Source organism: Electrophorus electricus, chromosome 22, assembly GCF_013358815.1.
Source record: "Electrophorus electricus isolate fEleEle1 chromosome 22, fEleEle1.pri, whole genome shotgun sequence".
In the NCBI taxonomy this organism is placed as follows: Eukaryota; Metazoa; Chordata; class Actinopteri; order Gymnotiformes; family Gymnotidae; genus Electrophorus; species Electrophorus electricus.
Window position 1 is genome coordinate 2491054 of NC_049556.1, and position 22500 is coordinate 2513553.

The window sequence follows — 22500 nt, forward strand, 5'->3', positions numbered from 1 at the left end:
CTTCAGCTCCAACTCCCTCCTGTATTCCTGCTGCCTTGTTTTGATTATTTAACGGGCGTGATGGTGACTACTTAGGTAATGTGGCCACTCACACACATTCTCACACTAATATATAGATACACACACGCTCACACACTCACATACACACGCACACTCACATACGCACACACACGCACGCACGCACGCACACACACACACACGCACACACACACACACAGAAAAGCAGGAGGGAAGGAGAGTTGGGGTGTACAATCCTCAGGACTATTTAAAGTAGAAGCATACACTGCATCCTTTATGCCAGCATGCCAGTACACACACACACACACACACTCACACTCACACACACACACACACCCCGTATGTGTACACACCCACTTGTACAAATTAACACACATAAACACACAGTTGAAGAGTTGAACACGTTATGGAAACTGAACGTAGCACTTTGTCTAACCTCCACCATACTCCACCCACACATGTTTCTCTCACTCTCTCTCTCAAACTAACATTTTATTTTTGTTGTCTGTCTCACACATTTTACCTTTTGCTCTCTATCATACCCACACACACATTTGATCTACTTTCTTGTAATAAACTGCAGTTCATTCGGGCACTGTACTACAAATATCACCATATTACAGTATCACCATATTATAATATTACTATATTACAATAACACCATATTACAATATCACCATATTGCAATATCACCAAATTACAATATCACCATATTATAATATCACAATATTACAATATCACCATATTACAATATCACCATATTACAATATCACCATATTACGTTTACAGCATTTTGCAGATGCTCTTATCCAGAGCGACTTACAAAAGTACAGTATAGTAGGTTAGAATCAGACATACCAATGAACTAGAATACTGTAGAATACAGGGTTGAATGCTCATACCTAGAAGTGCAAAATAAATAAGGTCTATCTTAAACAATGATAAGTGCTATAAACAATAAGTACTAGAGTTTGTTAAAAAGCATAAATAATGCCCTACAAGTATGAATTTAGTCAATATTGGAGCTGTCCTTTAAATATTCCACAAATAGATGGTCTTCAGTCTGCGTTTGAAAACTGCAAGGGACTCTGCTGTCCAGACAGCAAGTGAGAGTTCATTCCACCATCTTGGAGCCAGGACAGAAAATGGTCTCGATGCTTGTCGTCCATGAGCCCTGAAGCAAGGTATTTCAAGCCGAGCCGTACTTGAGGTTCGAAGTACTCGAGATACGGATCGGGCTTTGACCATTGACCTCATGTATGAAGGGGCTGGTCCATTTTTGGCTTTGTAGGCAAGCATCAAGGTTTTAAATCTGATGTGTGCAGCTACAGGGAGCCAATGAAGGGAGCACAGCAGTGAAGTAACATATGTGAACTTCGGAAGATTGAAGACCAGTCGTGCTGCTGCATTCTGGACAAGTTGTAGAGGTTTAATGGCTCTTAGAGGAAGACCAGCAAGTAGTCTAGCGCTGAGTTCACAAGAGACTGCACAAGCACCTGGGTAGCTTCCTGCGAGATAGGAATCCTTCGTATGTTACAAAGGAGGAATCTGCAAGACCAGGTTAGATTAGAAACATGAGTTGAGAACGACAACTGGTTGTTCAAAGTTATGCCCAGGCTACGGGCAGCTTCGGATGGTGATACCAGGGAGTTCTCAAAGGAAACTGTCATGGTAGGGGTTGGATGTACCTGGGATGAACAGAAGCTCAGTTTTACTGGGGTTGAGCTTCAAGTGGTGGGCTGTCATCCATGACGTGATGTCAGTCAAGCATGCTGAGATACATCTTGAGACCTGCGTGTCAGAGGGTGGAAAAGAAAGAAATAATTGAGTGTCATCGGCATAGCAGTGGTAGGAGAAACCATGAGAAGATATTACATCACCAAGAGAACGAGTATACAAAGAGAAGAGAAGGAGGCCCAATACTGAGCCCTGTGGTACACCAGTGGAGAATCTACACGGTTTGGATGTGGATCATCTCCATGTCACCTGATAGGACCGTCCGTGCTGATAGGACTGAAACCATCTCAAAGAGGAGCCAGAAGTGGTCTAGAGGAGAGAGGGCACAGAAGATTCATTGATGAGGAGAGTGTAGAAATGAAAGAATTAGTAACTGTATTCAAAGAGAGAGAAGACAGAGAGTCAGGGTGAGGAAGGGTGGACAAATTAGTAGAAGTAAAGGAAGAGGGAGTTATGGAGTGCAGATTGTGACAGAGGAAGAAGGAACATGTTGGAGAGGACTGGATGGAAGGAGAAGGAAGGGAGAGAGAGAAGGCTAGAAAGTGATGGTCTGAGAGGTAGAGGGGGGTGACTGCGATGTCTGATGTTGTGGTGGTACGGGTGAAGATCAGGTCCAGAACATTGCCTGCTTTGTGAGTCAGAGGAGAGTGGTTGAGGGTGAGGTCAAATGCTGTCAACAGTGGAAGGATGCAGGAGGAATGCAGCTTGTCTGATGGAAGGTCTCCAAGAAGAATGAGTGGATTTCCTTCAATGGGGAATTGACTCAGGAGGATGTCGACCTCATCAGTGAAGTGATCTGGGGAACCTGGAGGGCGGTAGATGACAATGATAAGAAGTTTGGTGGGGAAAGACACTGTAATGGCATGACATTCAAAAGAGGAGATGGAAAGTGTAGAGAAGGAAAGTGGAGTGAAACGCCACTCTGGAGACATTAGTAAACCTGTACCACCATCCCTGCTGAGACGCCTCGGAGAATGTGTGGATGAAAAGGCAGAGGACAGGACAGCCGGAGTCACTGAGATGCCTCGGAGAACGTGTGGGTGAAAAGGCAGAGGACAGGGCAGCCGGAGTCACTGAGACGCCTCGGAGAATGTGTGGATGAAAAGGCAGAGGACAGGACAGCCGGAGTCACTGAGATGCCTCGGAGAACGTGTGGGTGAAAAGGCAGAGGACAGGACAGCCGGAGTCACTGAGACGCCTCGGAGAACGTGTGGATGAAAAGGCAGAGGACAGGACAGCCGGAGTCACTGAGACGCCTCGGAGAATGTGTGGATGAAAAGGCAGAGGACAGGGCAGCCGGAGTCACTGAGATGCCTCGGAGAACGTGTGGGTGAAAAGGCAGAGGACAGGACAGCCGGAGTCACTGAGACGCCTCGGAGAATGTGTGGATGGAAAGGCAGAGGACAGGACAGCCGGAGTCACTGAGACGCCTCGGAGAATGTGTGGATGGAAAGGCAGAGGACAGGACAGCCGGAGTCGCCAAGTTCTCAGGAGTGATCCATGTTTCTGTCAGAGCCAGGAAGTGTAGGAAGTGGAGGGATGCTAATGCTGAGATGAAGTCAGCCTTCTGGACCACAGACTGGCAGTTCCAGAGCCCTCCTGCCACCACGATATGTGATGGTGCTGAGCATTGTGAGTCAGTGAGGTTGCTGAGATTGCGACGTCTATGATGATAGCATTGAGGAGATCTGTAGCATATGTGGACAGGAATTGAGAGACACATTTCAGATGCTTGATTTGTGGATGTATGAGATAAAGGATTGAAATAATATGAAAAGATACTTAGCTGAGTTTGTGAAGTCCGGTAGGTGAACTGAGAGCACCACCAAACCTTCTCCAGATGTTGATTGTAATTTAAGTCAATAAGTTCAATAAGTGCTGAGCCCGCCCCTCAATTCACACCAAAGGCCAGGGCGAAACTACACTGGTAGTGAGTAATTACAGCTAATAAGCAACTAACAAATAGGTTTATACAACAAGCCTTGAATTTCACAGAATCTAAAGCAAAAGTAAGTGAACTCAGAGCCTAGATCATAATCCATGAGACAAACCAAAGCACACTGGTTTACAATATCACCATACTACAATATCAATATGTTACAATGTTACCATACTATAATATCAATATATTACAATGTTACCATTCTACAATATCAATATATTACAATGTTACCATATCCATATGTTATGCAATCAAAGGCTTTATATACTTTCATAGTTTCCTCAGCATCAACACGAATACCCCAACATACACCAAACCAAACACCTGCTGTGGAAGGTTTTAAAGTTCGCATGGTTTGGTACTGGGTTCCTATATAGCAAACGCTGTTTGAAAAAGATGACCTCACTACAACAGCGTGTACGTATTATACATTTGCATTACATTCATAAGTGAAGTCACTTATGAACCATACAAGCAGCTTTCCAGATGTGCGTGTCCGAGCTGAAGGGGGACACCACTGTGGAAAACCGTCCCACTGAGAGTGAGGACCTCGCGAGGACCTCGCGAGGACCTCGTCGGTAAAAGCTAGGGCAGTGCTCATAACATAAAATACGGCTCGGTTAACGCATGATGTTAATTCGAGGACATAGTTCGTGTCGTCCGAAGTAATCCAGACCCATATATTTTAGATAAATGTTCTAAAAACAAGCAAAAATGAATGCACAACAAGACCCCTCAGGGTTCGGCGTCTGTTGGGGTTGGTGGCCCTACGATAACCTCAGAGAGAAGTCTGAGGAAAGCCTGCTTATCTCTAGCAAGAGCACAAAAGGCATGGAAGGAAATGACCCGCTGCGATCTCCGTTACTTTTACTGTTGCTCCTGTTGTTTTTGGCTCCTCTCGTAATGGACAGACGAGCAGGTTGCAGGCCCAGGCTCCTGGTTTTCTCGCTGCGCTCGTCTCGTCAAGCTCGTCCGTAAACGTTGGCTCCCGGCATCAGCGATAGAGCCGAACAGCCACAACAGTAACAGATTTTTAAATTGATTTTATTGATTTAAAATTTTTTTTTCTTTCATTTTTAATGTATTTCATTTCTTTTTAGCGCCAAGCTTATGGAGCCTTAAAGGAACGGGGAGTGGGAAAGTAGACCAGCTTGTTCTCCCGAAAAGGGAACAAAAGGAAGCTCTCAGAGAAGAAAGCAGTTCATAAATCAAATACCATATCACCTCCAGTGTTTATTTAAGCCATACAAAAGACTTTTCATTTAAGCTAGACACCCACAAGCTTGCAGTGCTCGGGTTCACACTTCACCGGAGAGTTTGCTGTTGACTTCTCCTGGGTTTGGTATTTCCTGTGTTTAACGCTTCAACCCTGTTTTGGTGTTTCCCAAAGCACGACAGGCTGGAGTACCGTGTGCGGGGGCTTGATCCCTGCTTTAGAGACCCTGGAACGCAGCCTTCCGCTCGGACTCGGTGCTGACCTCCATGACTCTGTCTGTCTGGGACCTTTTACCTGCATGGGCCAGTGTGTCTGAATGCAGCTCGGCTGGCTGGCGTGTTTGGATTTGATTTGGAAAGTCACGCGGGGGAACATTTGGGAGACGCTCCTGTCCCTGGGAAGTGATCTCATGACCCTGGGGTTATGAACACCTTTACCTGTACCTTTTCTATCAGGCGATCTACAGGAAAAACATTTCACCTTCTCAAAGCTCCAGTGATGTGGTGCCGTGGAGACCCACACGCGATGCAGACGGACGCATCTTGTTGCATATTTGATTGCAGAAAGGTCGATGTGTCGAACCTTTGACAGCACTGAACAAACCCTCGGGACTTTTATTTTGGTGAGATGCAGGGAATATCCACCTGGGACCAGTTAAGCTTGATTAGTGATGCAAGACCATGACAGGCGATATGACAAAGGAACCATCATGAAGGAGGAATATCAGGGTGGGGTCGGGGGGGGTCAATTCTCAAAGGAATTCCTCAAAGCTCACAATGCTGTTTCAACCAATTCACAGACAGCGGCACAGAGATGTAAACAGACGCCCGGTGGGACACACGGGCGGAGATCTGACGGCATGGTTCCTGCAGCACCGAGGAGGTGAAATTCTGGGCGACAGGAGCAGAGCAAGGGGTTATTCCCCGGCCACGGAGGAGATTGGACAGGATTAGTGGACATGTGACTGTTCCGTCATGCTAAGGTTTCTTCTGCCTCTCTGCTGTTCAAATAGGATGGTGGGTGGTGTCATCTGGGTGGAGTGGGAAGACAACGGTCGTAGCAAGTCGTAGACGGCGCCCCCCACCCAAAACCCACCTCCACTCCTCTGCGTGAGACACTCTGGGTGCTGACGTCTGTGACAGCGCTGTACCGTGTTTCGCTGCAGCTGTACAGTTGTCATTTTATTTATGTATTTATTTCTACTGGTCGCCAGGGGAAAGAGGCCGACCAGTATGAACAGCTTTTTAATTTCATTTTTCTTGTGTGTGTGAGTGTGTGTGTGTGTGTGTGTGTGTGTGTGTGTGTGTGTGTGCGTGTGCGTGTGAGTGTGTGTGTGTGTGTGTGTGTGTGTGTGTGTGTGTGTGCGTGCGCGTGTTTTGAAGTACATTGTAACCACTTGCGGTTGGGAAGGAGGGATGATCTGACTCGAAGTCCTAGGGGCTATAGGTTTCATTGTTATATTAATTGCCAAATGGTGTTTCAACACACTGAAGCCCCATGAAGACTAAATCTGTCTTTTCTTTCTAGTTAATCTTGTTCTTCAGAGCAGACGTATGCCAAGTGTCCTGTGACAACTGTTTCAGAGTCAGTACTGAACTAAGGAGCTGTTTGGATTTAAGTTTCATCTTGATAGACACCAGAAAACTGCCATCTCTTCAGATCCCGTGAACGAGGCATAAGTTCTGAGTTATTCGCAAAATGCTTATGGGTGTGTGTACACGTATGATTCAGATTATATTCAGTTCTGCTTGTGCAGTGTAGCAGAGTTGATGAGAGCAACTGTCAATCATGTCAATCATGCACAATCATTGGACTATTGGGCCCACGCCCAGATTGTTCTCAGCTAGCAATGATTAGCCAGTGGTGTTGGTTTTGGAGAATTTCTCATTTTGAATTTCTCATATTACTGTTCTATTATTTTAATGACCCAGAATGATGTCACAGCCTTGTGAACGGCCAGTAAAGTTCTCCCAGAGACTCACCCATCTGCACAGTTGAGTTCCAACCACTTATCTTTAACAAAGAATTATACATTACAAATTACCGATCCATGGTTCCAAAGCTAATTTAAGTACCGGAATTTTCCAGCCCTCCTGAGAAAGCCAAATAGATTGCTCAGGTGTGTCAGAATATTAGCCGGATGCGGACACATGCGGTGCTGCACACAGACCCAGGTGAGGGTTTTATGTTGATGCGAAATCACAATGTTTTTGTAAAAGCACAGATTACTCCCAACATTTAGAGCCCCTCCTCTGCTCACTTAGCAAAGGAAAAATCTTCTAACTCTGTGCAATATTTTTAAGAGGCCTTCATAAATACTTTTTTTCGCCCCTTTTTTAAATTTGGCACGAGTCCAGGTTGAGTTTATGCAGATGACAGCCAGAGGGCCTCTGGACTGAAAGAGCATTTTGTATTGCCAGAAGATTCCATTACCCACCTTCCCTCCCAAGTGGTATGACCTACAGCGCATGATTCAGTACAGAAGCATACTAGGCTACCTTCCCCACTGATCTGGGGCCTGTTTCCCAAAAGCATCGTAGTGTTAAGCTCATGTTAATGAGAGAGAGTTCAGCGTAATAGTGCCACTACCACGTCAAGGTGCTCTTTGTGTTACGATGCTTTTGAAAAACTGTGCTCAGATCAGTTCAGTTTTATCTGTAATACCACGACGGTCATACAGAGAGGGCCGGAGAAGAGCCCTGACCGCGTGAGGGGTATTTTTAGGTCTGGGCTGTACCGCGAGGAAGGACGGAGGCGCAGTGGACTTCTGTCCACTGTAAGGCTCCTGTAAGGCTTCTGGGAGATGCTGGCAAACTGCCAACTGCTACTGTGTTACTAGAGAAAAGATGGTTCACACCCACATCTCAATTTCAGCACAAAAAAAGCAAAAACCTGACCTGAATGTCCATTCCTATATATGGGAGTTTTTAGTTTCCATGGAAAGAATTCACAATAAAGCTCCAATAACACCAATTATGGAGTTAAATAGGTGTGTCTTTTTATGTACATAATTGCTGTAATAAACGCCACGTTTCCTCCTGGGCCACGGCTATTCTCACGGGTGGCGGTGTTCCTACCTGACAATAAACATCCCACACTCCTTCCTGTTGATCCCACTGGGTCGTCGGACCCTCTGGCCTGCGAGAGAGGTTCAGGCTAGGAAACCCTTCAGCACGGTTCCACGATGTATCATTTATTGATTGTTATCACAATATTGGGCTCTGTAATACTCAGTTTATTCATTTATTATAATTATTGAATTTTATGTTATTTGTTAGTTGGGCTATTGTGGCAAAACATATGAATGAGCACTGAAAGAAATCACTTTTTAAAAAAGAAAAGGATTTGTGTGTGAACATGCAGCCCAGACGTTCCAGATTCGGGAGTTTGGAAACATCACGGCACACGGCCTGATCCATCAGATGTAAACCGCTCTGGTCCAACGTCCAGGCTCTGTGCTGTTTGTGTTGTCTAGGATTCATCACTGTGCTTCGGTGGACTGCAAGACATATTACGGTCATCAAATGTAATTATATAATGTACTATAATGATGATATTGTGTAGCCCTGTTACTCAGTGCAGCACTTGTGATGGACTTTTAAAGAAGATCCTCATATGAGATCTACTTGGTATTAAAGTGTCCACCTCCAGGGATGTGTCAAATGTTAACCTCCAGGGATGTGTTAAAGGATGGTTTTACTGTTTTTCAGTCCAAGCCTTCTGAAAATGGCTGTTTTTCAGTATTTATCTTAATCTTTAAGTTTAGTATGGAGACACTCACTGCAGACACTCAGTTTCTTGTGGGACAATTGCTTAAAACTTTGGAATGTCCCGTGTTTTTTAAAAAAGGATACACATTTCAGAATGTTGAAAACCAAATTTTGCTGATTTGATGTAGCTAAGGAGCCTAGACATCGCTGGCCATAAGCGAAGACAAGAAGCCACTGCGCGTATTTAAAACAGGAACTGTGATTAAAAAAAAGTCAGAAGTTTATTTAAATTAAGATTTAGATTGACACAAAATAACAACGATGAAGAAAACTAGTGAAGACTGCTTTAGATGTGCAAGAGTGGCCATCAAACACAGAATCTGTTATCGTAAACCAAAAAAAAAAAAAAAGCAGGAAGTTGCGCTGACATGCTGAAGTTGTGCAGATTGTTCTCGTACCGTGAGCTGGTCCCCGGCAGAAGCTGCTGACGGCTGAAACTTTTCTCAACTCTAAATCCATGAGCGAGCGGACAATGTACGTGGTAAAACACCAAACCTACACAGTATCAAGATCGCAAATGAAAAACGTGCCTTTCCTAAGAGGAATCCGTGGCGGTCTGGTTTTGCATATTTGATGTGTTCACCGTGCGCCCGAGCTGACAGCGCCGCGTGCTTCCGTATGGTCACGTTATTAAGCTCGTGGACTAACGGTGGAGGGCGTCGGGTTCATGCGCCAACTGGAAACCCTGCCCGTGGGCTACAAAAGACGTGAAGATGGCATTAAAAAAATGTGCGAGTGGTGCTGACTCGGTTTAGGCGAACAGGAACATAAGACGCAAAACGCTTGGGCGGATCGCTTACACACGCCTGTCGCGAGCGAAAGGATGGCGGTCACGAATACTTTTGGAGACGCGGAAACCAGCTGTCTGTAGATTTGCATGTAATTTCCACATTTTGCTTTTTACTGTGTACAGTGTTAAGGTTACATATATATATATTTGAGTTGGGGTTGTAAACCTGTGCAGAAGAAAATTTCTGCTGGATTCTAGAGTTATTCAGCCACGGTACCTCGTTCCGGTTTGTCGTATTTATGTAAGTTTAAGAACCCCGAGCGCGCTTTTAAAAATTGTTTAGCGTATAGCACATGGTTTTCCTAGATGTATTATTATAACGTTTTAGTAGCTTGTTCTAAAAGTTTGTTCTGCTCGGGGAATTCGCCTTTTGTTGAGCACTTGTACACTTTTCACGAACTTTGTAAGATGACTGTTCGAGTAGGAAGTTTGAGCTTCCTTTTTTGGTTTAACTTTGTGTAGGCTATAATGCTGGCAGAAAGTGTCTAATGGATTCATATAGCGATCAACAGAGCGAGGTGAGCTGAGGACATGCAAACCACAAACTTTTGAAGTCTTCTGTGCGCCGTGCTGCTCGCTTCATAAATATATTTAGAGGCGAGAGAAATTGAATCGTATGTGTTTTGCAGACCGACGTGTACCTAACGGTTTTTTCGTCTTTGATGCTGTTTCTCTTCTGTCAGGATGGGAATACGCATCAGATACCCTAAACTGTTTCTGCTCCTAATGTCAGCGCTGGTGCTGGTCCTCTGCTTGTACATGAGAACGTACGGGAGCAATGAGGTAGTAGTTAGGAGCTCGCTGGACACACGTCGCCTCACCGAGCAGCACGGCATCGACTGCTCGGCAGTTTACAACATGGACCCCGTGGCCCTGGGCAAATCGTTAGCGCTCCGAAAACGGGGCGTGACGATGGCGAGCGACGCGAGCGTGGCAAACGCCACCTCTGACTGCGCCCGCTACCTGGCGTCCCGGGGCTATGGCGAGGCGCACGTGTCGGAGGCGGAGCGCGATTTCCCGCTGGCCTACTCACTGGTGGTGCACAAGGACGCCGCCATGGTGGAGCGTATCCTGCGCGCCGTGTACATGCCCCACAACGTCTACTGCCTGCACTACGACCTGAAGTCTCCGGCGGTCTTCGCGGAGGCGATGCGCGGCCTGGCGCGCTGCCTGCCCAAATTGACCGTGGCGTCGCAGCTGGAGCATGTGCAGTACGCCGGCATCTCCCGCCTTCACGCCGACCTCAACTGCCTGAAGGACCTGGCCAACTCGCCCGTGCCCTGGCGCTACGCCATCAACCTGTGCGGCCAGGACTTCCCGCTGCGTTCCAACAGCGAGCTGGTGCGCGAGCTGCGGGCGCTGGGCGGCGCCAGCATGCTGGAGACGGTGCGGCCCAGCAACGCCAAGAAGCAGCGCTTCAGCGTGCGCTACATCCTCAGGGACAAGAACGCGCAGTACCACCCGCTCCCGGTCAGGACGGCCGAGGCCAAAGCCCCGCCCCCGCACGGCATCCAGGTGTTCGTCGGCAGCGCCTACTTCACGCTCGCCCGAGAATTCGTGACCTTTGTGCAGCAGAGCCGGCTGGCGAAGGACTTCCTGGCGTGGTCCGAGGACACCTACTCGCCAGATGAGCATTTCTGGGCCAGCCTGATCCGCGTGCCGGAAGCGCCGGGCGCGGTGGGCCTCTCTGAGCCAGACATCTCGGACCTGACGAGCAAGACGCGTGTGGTGAAGTGGGAGTACCTGGAACACAGGCTCTACCCAGCATGCACCGGGGTGCACCTACGCAGCGTGTGCATTTACGGCGCCGCCGAGCTCCGCTGGCTCCTGGATGGACGCCACTGGTTCGCTAACAAGCTGGACCCCAAGGTGGACCCCATCCTCATCGAATGCCTGGAAGAGAAACTGGCTGAGAGACAGAGGACATCTGGGGCACACTGACGCCATCTTCTCCCCTCACCCTGGGGGTCATTCATTCATTCATTCACCAGCCTTCTAGGATATTGTGGCAACTTTTACGTTTTTAGGTTGATTGTATTACATTTTAGTTAGGAAGGTAATTCTAGTCAGGGAGGTTTACACTGGAACAAAAACCCTTCACAGGGTTGAAGTACCGAACTCCCAGTATCCCACATCGACTGGTACTAATTAGCCCGTTTGGAAAACGCGAACCCCAGCCTGCTACAGGCGGAGGCTCCGTGGCTCCACCCTGGGCAGGCCTTGGGGTCACTCCTGTTCTCTTTTGTGGTTAAAAGGCTTCTTGAAATACTTTGTGGTTATTGAGAATTATTTTGCAAGACTTGTCAATAATGAACCTCAACTCTTTTATAATTTATTTGTCATTTGTTTGCTTTATTTTTAATAAAATTCTTCGAGGTGGCTCTTTAAGACGCCTTTGTGATGCGATACAGAAAAGTAGTTGATAATTCACAGGGGTTCTACGCCGCTAATATGTCGTAAAGTCTTAGCTTTGGAAAGGGCGGGTAGACGTTTGAACTGGTTTCAGTTTAAAAAGCAGTTTGGTTTGTTATTTTGTCCTGGCACATCTTGAATTCCTGTTCCCAGAGGTTTTGCTGAGACTAAACAGGTTCTGGGTCGGCTGTTGGTGCTTTCCGCACTTTTGCGGGTTTTTTTTTTTTGTATGTCAGTAATTACTTTGTCACAGTATGCAAGATTGAAGAAGGGGCTATATAGCTGCACTTTGTGCAGAGTTAACAAGAAAAGTTGCTGTCATCAGTTTTCCCTGACACTCTGCTCTTCCAGTTTGGCTATTGGGTCAGCTAGCTTTCCCCAGTACAGGTGATGTCACCTCTTCAGCTCCTGCTCCAGCTGTGCAGAGTGCAACACACAACTGATTCCCACAAAATGGTTATTATATCAGGGGGTTTGGGGCATACGGGGTGAAAACACCAGCGCCGTAACGCTCACGCCCGTGTCCTCCGCCGTAACGCTCACGCCCGTGTCCAGCGCCGTAACGCTCACGCCCGTGTCCAGCGCCGTAACGCTCACGCCCGTGTCCTCCGCCGTAACGCTCACGCCCGTGTCCTCCGCCGTAACACTCACTCCCGTGTCCTCCGCCGTAACACTCACTCCCGTGTCCAGCGCTGTAATGCTCACTCCCGTGCTTTCCACCTTCATCTTCCAGACACAGTGTACTGAAACGTGCAAAGTCCTTGCACCCCATAAAATTGAACTTAAAGCTGTTTGCCAGGCCAGCGAGTGCGTTTATTTGTTTATCATGTCAGTGTGGTTTTATTTGTTTGTCAACAAAAAGTGGCTATGCGGTAAATACTTCCAGGTTTCTTCTGGTAACATTTTCTTGTTGGTACTTTTTGTCTTGGTCCACAGTGTCCTCCAGGTGTCCTGTAATGGGGAGGAGGGGGCTCTGATCTGCCTGTTCCACCCACGGCCAGTGGTGGGCCTTAAATATGTGTTAGTGTGTCTGAAGTGATTATGTTGCTGAAAGATTTGTCCACAGGTCAAAGGGGCACCATTAAAGGTGCGCCCGGCAGGTCGCAACATCAACCGATGTGAAGAAAAACAACAAAACAACGACTTCCTTTTTGGTGTGTTTTGATGTTTGTTTACGTGAATATATTAATTGGCACGTAAGACTCGAGCAGAGTGCCCCGTGTCATGTGAAAACAGCAGCCTGGTCTTTACTCCACATAAATCACAGATCTGTCGCATCATCCTTTAACAGCAGTCGTAACACTGCAAGCATCAAAGCAAAATGTTTCATCAGTATAGGAAGAAGCACGTTACATCTGTAGAATAATAATAATGTCAATTCTGAAAAAGGTTGGATACAGAGGACTTTGGGTGTTTTGCAAAATGAAATACTTTATTCAAATGTGTACAATATTTTATAAAAACCTAAATTTATCACTATCTGGCACACCCAATGGCCATGTTGGAAGTTGGAGCACAGATGTGCTGTTTTGAAAGGCAGTGTCTGAAACGAGTTGTGTTTAATTTCTGTGTCTAATGTAGAGAAGTGTGTTAAGTGTTTTGCGAAAAGTGGGCTTCGGTTGTGTGGATCTGAGCTGAGTGATCTCCTTGAGTGGTAGGTTTCACTTAGTGTGTACACAGCCCTAAAAACTGTAGTCTAGAGTCTAACTCTGGACTAATGTCACTGAGTGTAGCTTTACTAATGCTTGCAGGTGGGTTCTGCATTACGGCGTTCTGCTAAGAACAAATAGAACCAAGTCCTCACATACAACAAACACCAGAAACATAAAACCCAGAGCACAATAAGGCAGCACAAATCTGAGGCCACCACAATGCTGGATGGAGAGAATGTGAAACAAAGTGTGAAAACAAATAATAAAAAAAAACAAAAGGCCATAGGTAAGGTGACAGATTAGATGGGGCAAACACACCTGTTGTATGGGCACACTCTCCGGCATTCCAACATGGCTGCGTGAACTCTGCCCACCGAGATCCTGGTACGCTGCAATCGTGTGTTGCTCTAGCGGGTCCGAGTCACGGGGGGCCTTTTGTTCTGGTGCTTTTGTTCTACAAAAATGGGTAAAGTTCCTTCTTCCTTCGGGACACGTAAACAAAACTGAGCTCAACAGAGAGGAAATTCCAAAAACAGGGAAGACCCACGGGGACACCCGCCTGCCGGTCGGGAAGTTGAACTAAGTGATCCATAAGGATCCTGTTTTCGTAAGCAGCGAGGTTCGCTTTAGAACCACGCTATCGTGTGGCAGGCGCTGACCCGACGCCCCCCCCGGCAAAACATGACCGTGCACGTCCAACGGCACAGACTCATTCCGGAGTGTTCAGGGGCAGGAGCAGGACAAGGCGAAGCAGCTGGTTCAGGGACCACTGACACGGGGGCACCTGGGACCACGAGCAGGCTTGTCTAGGCCAGTCGTCTCTTCGTCCTCCGCTGTTTCCAGAAGCACGCGTAGGCTGCAGTCTTGTTCCTTACGTGTCCTGGTCTGTTTATAATATAATGCAAAATAACATAGAAAACATGAGTTGTATTGTACATTAAGGTTGGTAAATACCACTAAAAATCTCATTAGCAGTCAGAAAAGCCCAGCTTTGAGAATCAATACGACCAGGCTTTATGTGCTTTATGTATCTCTTCTGTAATGTGTGTGTGCGAGTGGGGAAGGAGTGTTAGTAGAAGACAACAGAAACAGATGGCACTGTGCCACTGTTATGGGAAACCTTGAGACAAGAAAGAAAACTGATATTAAAACACACATATCTATCTATCGCTCTCTCTCTCTCACTCTCATACACCCACACCCACACATCCCGTGGGCTGTTTTTTTTAAACCCAGGCACATCTGCAGAGAAAGTGGTTCTGTCGTACACAGCAGGGGTTCCACTTCCTCTCTGGCTGAGGTCATGGCTTAAAGACTGAGCATCAGTGCCCATTTCTCACAGGAAGCTTCTCGCCATTCCAGTTGCACATCCTGTACAATTGCAACCACTGTTATCAGACTCATACACAGGGTATCATTTCTGTTAGCACACGTGTACACACGGTATCAGTATCGCTAACAGACTCATAATACTGTTACCACACTTCTACACAGGATATCGGTACTCTTATCAGATGTGTAGACAGTGTATTAATACTGTTCCCATACGTCTACAAAGGGCATCAGCGCTAACGTCAGAAGTTCAGACTGACAGAGCATCTCCACCCATCCATGGAAAAATGAGACAGGAAACTAGCTCAGTTAACAATGCACCGTAGCGCCATGCGGCACCCTGGGGCTGGATCTTGTGTTTGGATCTACTTTCTTTCTGATGCCCTGACTCACCACTCAGCTCAACCTCTGTCCTGCAAAACCTTTTCTGTCAGTGAAGGGCGTAAACACACAGACACCTAATGATTAACTGCTAAAGGCAATACAGCAAGGCAGTGAACTATCACACACACACACACAGTTAAATAAATGAATTCAGTTCAAACCACACTAAGGTCTTGACGTTTTTGTCCAGACCTCAGTGCCAGTGTTTGGTTGGATTCAGACTTTTATCTTGCTCCTATAGCTCTGGGTCGGGTGACGTGACAGGCACGACCACTGGAGCTTTTGCACCGTCACTGCTGAAATTGGGCAAGTCTCGCTTTCAGAAGCCAGGTGGGTGCAGTTTTGTTATCTTCTTCTTCATGCATGAGCTCTCGTCGTATCGTTCCTGCCAATCTGGAATGTGTGCGATAATCCATTCGGGGCAGACTGCACTTCTACACACACTTCCATACATGTTCTCACACGGTCACATCCACAGACGTGCGCACACACTCCCAAACACTCCCACACTTCCAGACACATTCCAACAAACACTCCCACACACTGGGCCATTTATAAGGGCTCTCGGATCACGTAGAGTTTGATTAAGGCTTCGGGAATGTCCGGTGAGGAAGGCTCTCTACCCGGGCAACCAAGAACCCGTGTGCATTTCACTGAATAATTGATTAGTGTTGTGTGAGAATATGTGTTCTCACTGGCATGCTGTTAAGATGTGTGTTTTGCGTGTGCATTTCTTTGAGGCTGTGAACATGGACAGAATTAGGGATGGCTCTGATATGGTTTGTGTGTGTGTGTGTGTGTGTGTGTGTGTGTGCACAACCTTTGCAGCCTTTACACACAGCTACATGCAGCTTCTCTCTGCGAGTTCGGTGGAGATCACTTGTTACACACAGGGTGCATTACACACACACACTCCCAATCATCTGATTATTGATTGCTTGCACCTGAGCCTTGATTTGTCTGCTTTGTTTCTCCCTTTATTTAAGGAACGCTCATCCTGTACGGTTCCGCAGCCTCCGGTGTGACACCTCCCCCTTTCTCTGTCCAGCACCAACTTGACAGACCAGAGTTAGTCATAGCCAGAGAAGCTGTAGTGTATTTACAGAGAAGGGAAGGTCTTAGCAGAGCTGAGGCGCGCGAGGTCAGCGTGGTAACGAGAGAGCTGGCTAGAGACCAACCAGGTGCTGCCGCTTTATCAGAAGTCGTAGGGAAATCTTCTCACAGCGACAAGCAGTAGCGCTCGAGGTCAGGTTGAGCAGACAAAACACCAAGTACTGAATCGCCAGACTGTGGGAGTCCATGCCTAAAACCAACATGACCTTCTACATCCTAGACTAACAGAGCGACTTTATTTAAGTCAAGAGTTGTAGTCTTACACGTCCAGTGCCGAGCATGGCTTATTCCGCGGGCGCACGGAGCGTTTCTCGCGACTCTGGTGCATGGCTGACGCACGAGGAACCACCACCAGCACTACCGTCTTCTCCTCTCCGGTTTGGCTCACCACAGTTCTTTATTACTGTACACCAGTGGAAAATAAACACGTCTGCCCACGTGACACTTTCATGCTTTTGTGTCGGTGTGAAGCACTTTTAATCACCACTGTGTATGAAAAGTGCCATAGAATTAAGTGCCGTTAACACGGTCTTGAAGGCCTTACACTCGCTCACCGATAGTGTCCTGCGCGTCGCCTCCACCGAGTGTCCTGCGCGTCGCCTCCACCGTACACTCACTCACCGATAGCGTCCTGCGCGTCGCCTCCACCGTACACTCACTCACCGATAGCGTCCTGCGCGTCGCCTCCACCGTACACTCACTCACCGATAGCGTCCTGCGCGTCGCCTCCACCGTACACTCACTCACCGATAGCGTCCTGCGCGTCGCCTCCACCGTACACTCACTCACCGATAGCGTCCTGCGCGTCGCCTCCACCGTACTCTCACCGATAGCGTCCTGCGCGTCGCCTCCACCGTACACTCACTCACCGATAGCATCCTGCGCGTCGCCTCCACCGTACACTCACTCACCGATAGCATCCTGCGCGTCGCCTCCACCGTACACTCACTCACCGATAGCGTCCTGCGCGTCGCCTCCACCGTACACTCACTCACCGATAGCGTCCTGCGCGTCGCCTCCACCGTACACTCACTCACCGATAGCGTCCTGCGCGTCGCCTCCACCGTACACTCACTCACCAATAGCGTCCTGCGCGTCGCCTCCACCGTACACTCACTCACCGATAGCGTCCTGCGCGTCGCCTCCACCGTACACTCACTCACCGATAGCGTCCTGCGCGTCGCCTCCACCGTACACTCTCACCGATAGTGTCCTGCGCATTGTCATGTCCTCTGTTCCTCCAGAAAGGCTCTCTAATGGGGCTCTTTGTGTGGCTGTGAATGTGCTTGGCTCTCCACCTTAGTTTGAATAGTTGTCATTAATAATGCACATAATGGTGAGTAATAGTGTTAGTGCTTTACTTCTAGCATGTGTATGACCCTGAAAATTATTAACCAACTATTAAGTGTCTACTTATACGAGGCTGCCATTATGATGTGTTACGATATTTGCACACGGACACGTAGCCAAACAATGGATTACAAATGATTAACGATGAGAATGTGGAAAACGTAAGTCAAACATTGACATATGTTTGCGGAATCATAACAGGATATGACACGAGCCGTTGTGTGTTCTTGGCGTGACTGCTGCAGCAGTTTGTATTTTGAGGACACCGCAGGTCTGCTAACGTGCAGTGCCCAGTGAACGAGGAACAGGCGAGTATGAGCAGTGAATGGGTGACTGGCCCCAGGGAATGTGCTGTGCGTGTCCCTCCTACTGGATGACCGGCCTACCCTGACCAAAAACAACAATAACAAACTAGCAATTCCTAGAAAGCCTTCATATATCCTGAAATACAAGTGTTTCCATTAGCCAATTTGCATGAATAACTATTTTATAAGTAAAAGTACTTTATGTAAATCATACTAAAAGGATGTAATTTAAAACATACAGTGGAGAATTGAAAAGGCATGCTGTTCTACACTGATATATGTGCATAGTCTCTCCAAATGTACAGAAAATCAGTTACCTCTATACAGCTTCCTTTTGATGTTTACAAAGTGAAAATACAAGATAATTAGCACCCTATAGCACTGTTAACATTCATTAGCTATTTACACAGCAACATATTTTATAGTTTACATTGGTGTGTTAACCTATTGGCACTAGTCAGTTGGGATGGCCAGCTTCTATAGACAACTTCCATTTACAAATATTAGACTACAAATAGCTGCAAGAGATGTAAAAAAATAAACTAAATATTTGTTGTTCCAACAAGTAGCCTAAAGTAGTTCCTCAATATTTTAATTAATTAAACAATCAGTTGTAGCCAAAGTGCTACCACCCTGCTCAACAAAAACAGCTTCCAAAAACGTTTCCCATCACAAACTGGTTTTGGCTGTTTGGCAGAACAACCTGCTAAAACAACTAAGAGTTAAGTTTAAAACGTTTTTACCTCCAAATATGTTCTTGTTGTTTTTAATGCTTTTCTATAAGCCAATCCACGATTCTATTACAATAGGATAGGCCGCAGACACCACGACAGAAAAAACCGGCCATGTGTGACCTCGCGTACTGCCGCACCTCGACATTTTAAGGAGGCCTCACACGGAAAAACTACCAAAACCCGCAGCTCGCTACTGAATGCACCGATAAGCTTGTGCAGAGGACGCGTCGCATAATTTCCAGGCTCGCCAGGAAGCAACAGGTGGGCCCATCTGCAGCGGGAGAAAATAGAAAGCGAACTTTACATCAGCTCTGGTTACGACTTTGAATGGCAAGCGCAAGGAAACGCTCGGCTACTCCCCCACACCCACCGCGCGCACGTCAACTCAAAGTACACCCGAAGCGTCCACGAGAACCTTTGCGTCACCGGGCCGAGTAACCGCCGCGTGAGCGCGTTTCTGCAACGCGGGATTCCCTCGCGCCGTGTCGCGCGTCGCTCCTGAGGTGTGCGCGCGCTGCCGAACACATTTCCGACACGGCTGCGCGACCTGACGGGAAGCGTGAGGCTCCGTGCCAAGTCAAGTGCGGGTGCGCGCCGGCCGTTTGTGGCGCGAGTCCCGCCGTCACGAGTCTGCGCGCCCGCGCCGCTCGCGGGGCAGCAAAGCGGCACGGGTAGCCTGAATGGCGCGCGCCCTTTCTTGAAACGACGTGGCCCAGATCGCCGTGAAGGCAAAACGCGCCCCTGCGGACGTTTGCCAGCTTTCTAAACTAAACTAAATCCTTAGGTGGTTACTTAACCAGAAATTAAACCTCTACGATGCTTTGCCTAGTCATCAGATTATTTGGACAGTCTCGACGAGTTGATGTCCTGTGGAGGACGGGAAATTACTTAAATATACCGCAATAAATGCGCAAATAAAGAAACAAACACGATTCGGTCATGAAAAGGGCCGTAATTAAATTAATGTCTTTATAAAATATATTTATTATTTTACGTAGCCTTCTATTAATACGCGATGGCGTCGGTCAGCCTTAATACTTCATAATGTTCATACGTATCAGTTCATATAACCAGTGTGACCATAAAAACAGTCATTTAGCTAAATAAATAAATAGAGTGGAATAAATGAGGAAATATATAAGTAAATAATGTGCCAATACATAAATAAAAATTAAGAAAAGGCAAAAATAAAATATAGAAATGTACCATTAAATTCCATGGATTAATTTCATTATGCCCTTTTTATGTCCAGTGTGCGTGTGTGTGTGTATTTATTAAGTTACACGTATGTCATTTTTCGTCTTCCAGAAGCCTATTTTCATTGTAGATTATTCTCTGATGCAGTGTTGCAGTTTGTAATTGCGTTTCAATAAATGCTCTTCTCCGTCACCCTCTGCTGTACAAACAGGACTGGTGAGGGCTACGTGACAACCCGCTGGCTGTGGCTTTCTCAACTGAGGTAACGTAGAACATTAAACATATTCATTTAAAATTCACTCTTGGCAAAACCTTTGCAAACATTTAACACAGAAAAGCTCAAAGTACTTAGAGAAAGTCACTTTGTCATCATCAGGGACGTGCACATCAATACAATAAAAGACATCCCGGTAGGCACACAAGAACACACATGACGGATTTACTTAAACTGTTTATCTGCCTCTTTAAAACAGTAATGCGATTGCTTAATTTAATCCACTAGCAGGCTATTGGGTGCTCGACAGTGCCCCCTTGTGAATGAATGGTGAAGTGCTGACAGAGGTTTTTATTTATGTCGGATGTTTATTTATTTGTACAGGCATTTCTTGAACAAATATGAGTGACAGTCTCTCAACATGGCGTATAGACTCAATTAAGTGAATTTTGAATGGCAATTTTCTGCAGTTCTGTAGATTTTATAAAGAAATTAATAAAATATTCTCTAGACCTAGACAATATTCTCTAGACAAAAACATTATACAAATAATTTTGATAGCTGTGTAATGTTTTTTACTCATAATAATAATAATAATAATAATAATAATAATAATAATAATTATTATTATTATTATTATTATGTTGCAAAGATGTATACTATAATTCCCTACAAAAAACCCTTTGGGTCAGGAAAGTATACACATGAAAACATTTTTGACTTATTTTACGGTTTTAGACACAGGTTTTAAAACTTTGTGGACAATTGCGCCATCTAGTGGTGGGCTTACTACAAAACGAATATTACTGTAAGAAAGTTGGGCACAGGAACACAACTGTAGATGCAACACAAGAATACAGTGCTAAATCACTGAATCGGCATTATATATATATATATATATATATATATATATATATATATATATATATAAACCCACACAAACTGCTTGAAAACCTGTTACAAATTCACCACATTATAATGATTTTAATTATCAACCTTCGGCCTCCAATATTTAAATGCATTAGGAGACACCCCAGGCCATATGACAACTGCACATTATTATATCTAAAATGTTATAGTTATGTTTACAGTGATATATTGAAGGTGACAGCTCTCTGTTTACACCAGGACAAGGTGTCAGGATTTTGCCTCTGTAATTTCATCCTATGGATCTAACTGTTTCTTTAAATTGTCCTTTGGTTAAAATTGATCATTTATTTAGGAAAGAGCGGCCCAAGGCATTGCTAGCCTTGGCTTTATGAGTAGAGGGTGACGGCAGTCGACCTGCTAAGTTGCCAGCCTATCAAAACCACCATTAACAAGGCACCAAAGATATTGAGATATTTTCTTAGGCGGTTAGTGTTTATGTGGAAGAAAAATGCCATATATTGCAAACAATAAAAATAAAAGCAAGAACAGACATGCCTTTGACTAGCACAAAACAAAAAATCTTTCAATACATTAACGTCCAATAACACACTGCCACACACTTAATTCCTGTCAACGGATCACTTCCACACTAGTACTTTTAAACGTAGCTATATGTGACTGCTCTTAGCGAAGTTTAAGAACTTTTCTTACCGTTTCTTAGTGACATTCTTGCCCATAACAAAAGATAAAGCATGGAACACCGTGTATCCTTTATCAAGACCTTACTCCGGCTACTTCCACGTGTTTGCTAATTTGCGTTGGATTTTAGTTTTCTCTCTTTGCAAAAGGCCTGTTTGCAATTAGGTCATAAAGACACGTTACCCGTTTCAGATCTTTAAAAAAAAAAAAGATATTTACAAATATTACTCGCTTTCGAGCAGTTTGTCTTCAGCATGCACGACACAGATATATATTTGTTTTGTTTTTAAAAATGGTCAGAAAATGTTAAAGGATTCACGTCGTTGGAACTGGGATTCAGAAGGAATTCTGCACGTCCCGTCTGACGAACAGACGCAGAAGAGCGCGCGGTTGCGCGCACGGGATTGAGCAGGCGCGACGTAGTGCAGGCCCACGGCTCGCTCGCGCAACTCGCCGAATGAAATTTTGTTTGTTTTTTTCCAAAAAACCCGTTCGAATCAAAATAGAAGAAAATATACAGCGAGCGCCTCGTCTGCAAGGCGACGGTAAGTAAGACGTCTTGTACTGCAAACTCGCGATCGATGCACGTCGTCCGGCAGTTCGTGCAACGATTGAAATTCCTCGAGTGCACGAACATTCCGGCCTAGGCTGCCTGCCACGGCCCGCGGCCCGTCCGCCGCGTCGCAGAACCGGATTGCGGGAGGTTTAGTGTTCATCACTGTGCGGTGCTGGGAAAGCAACGTAGTTTAGCACCGTCGGGATGTC

The 22500-nt window shown here is 46.1% G+C and overlaps 2 protein-coding genes and 1 long non-coding RNA gene across 10 annotated transcripts in view; 2 read left to right on the forward strand and 1 right to left on the reverse strand.

The window, feature by feature from the left end:
- Positions 1-8133: 8133 nt before the first annotated feature.
- Positions 8134-9162, reverse strand: LOC113588021. Its single transcript, XR_003411818.2, has 2 exons — positions 9082-9162; positions 8134-8412 (listed from the first exon to the last, which is right to left on the reverse strand). It is a non-coding gene; the product is annotated as an uncharacterized LOC113588021 (long non-coding RNA).
- On the forward strand, positions 9061-11861 carry LOC113588020 (beta-1,3-galactosyl-O-glycosyl-glycoprotein beta-1,6-N-acetylglucosaminyltransferase 4-like). Of its 6 annotated transcripts, none has more exons than XM_035521437.1 (3): positions 9070-9714; positions 9936-9991; positions 10157-11861. In XM_035521437.1, exon 3 carries the CDS (start codon positions 10158-10160, stop codon positions 11412-11414), a length of 1257 nt encoding a protein of 418 aa, XP_035377330.1. In that variant the 5' UTR covers positions 9070-9714; positions 9936-9991; position 10157; the 3' UTR covers positions 11415-11861. The 6 variants fall into 6 exon arrangements, with proteins under 6 accessions (XP_035377327.1, XP_035377330.1, XP_035377331.1 ...); XM_035521438.1 differs by having other exon boundaries at positions 9070-9562; XM_035521439.1 differs by having other exon boundaries at positions 9139-9157.
- Positions 11862-21209: 9348 nt separating this feature from the next.
- Positions 21210-22500, forward strand: part of fam169ab (family with sequence similarity 169 member Ab) — a 17812-nt gene continuing 16521 nt past the window's right edge. For 2 of the 3 annotated variants that reach the window (XM_035521419.1, XM_035521418.1), the window contains exon 1: positions 21210-22280. In XM_035521419.1, coding sequence (XP_035377312.1) covers positions 22193-22280 — 88 coding nt within the window. In that variant the 5' untranslated portion in view covers positions 21210-22192. The remainder of the gene's footprint in view (positions 22281-22500) is intronic. The other variant, XM_035521417.1, reaches the window with a different exon arrangement.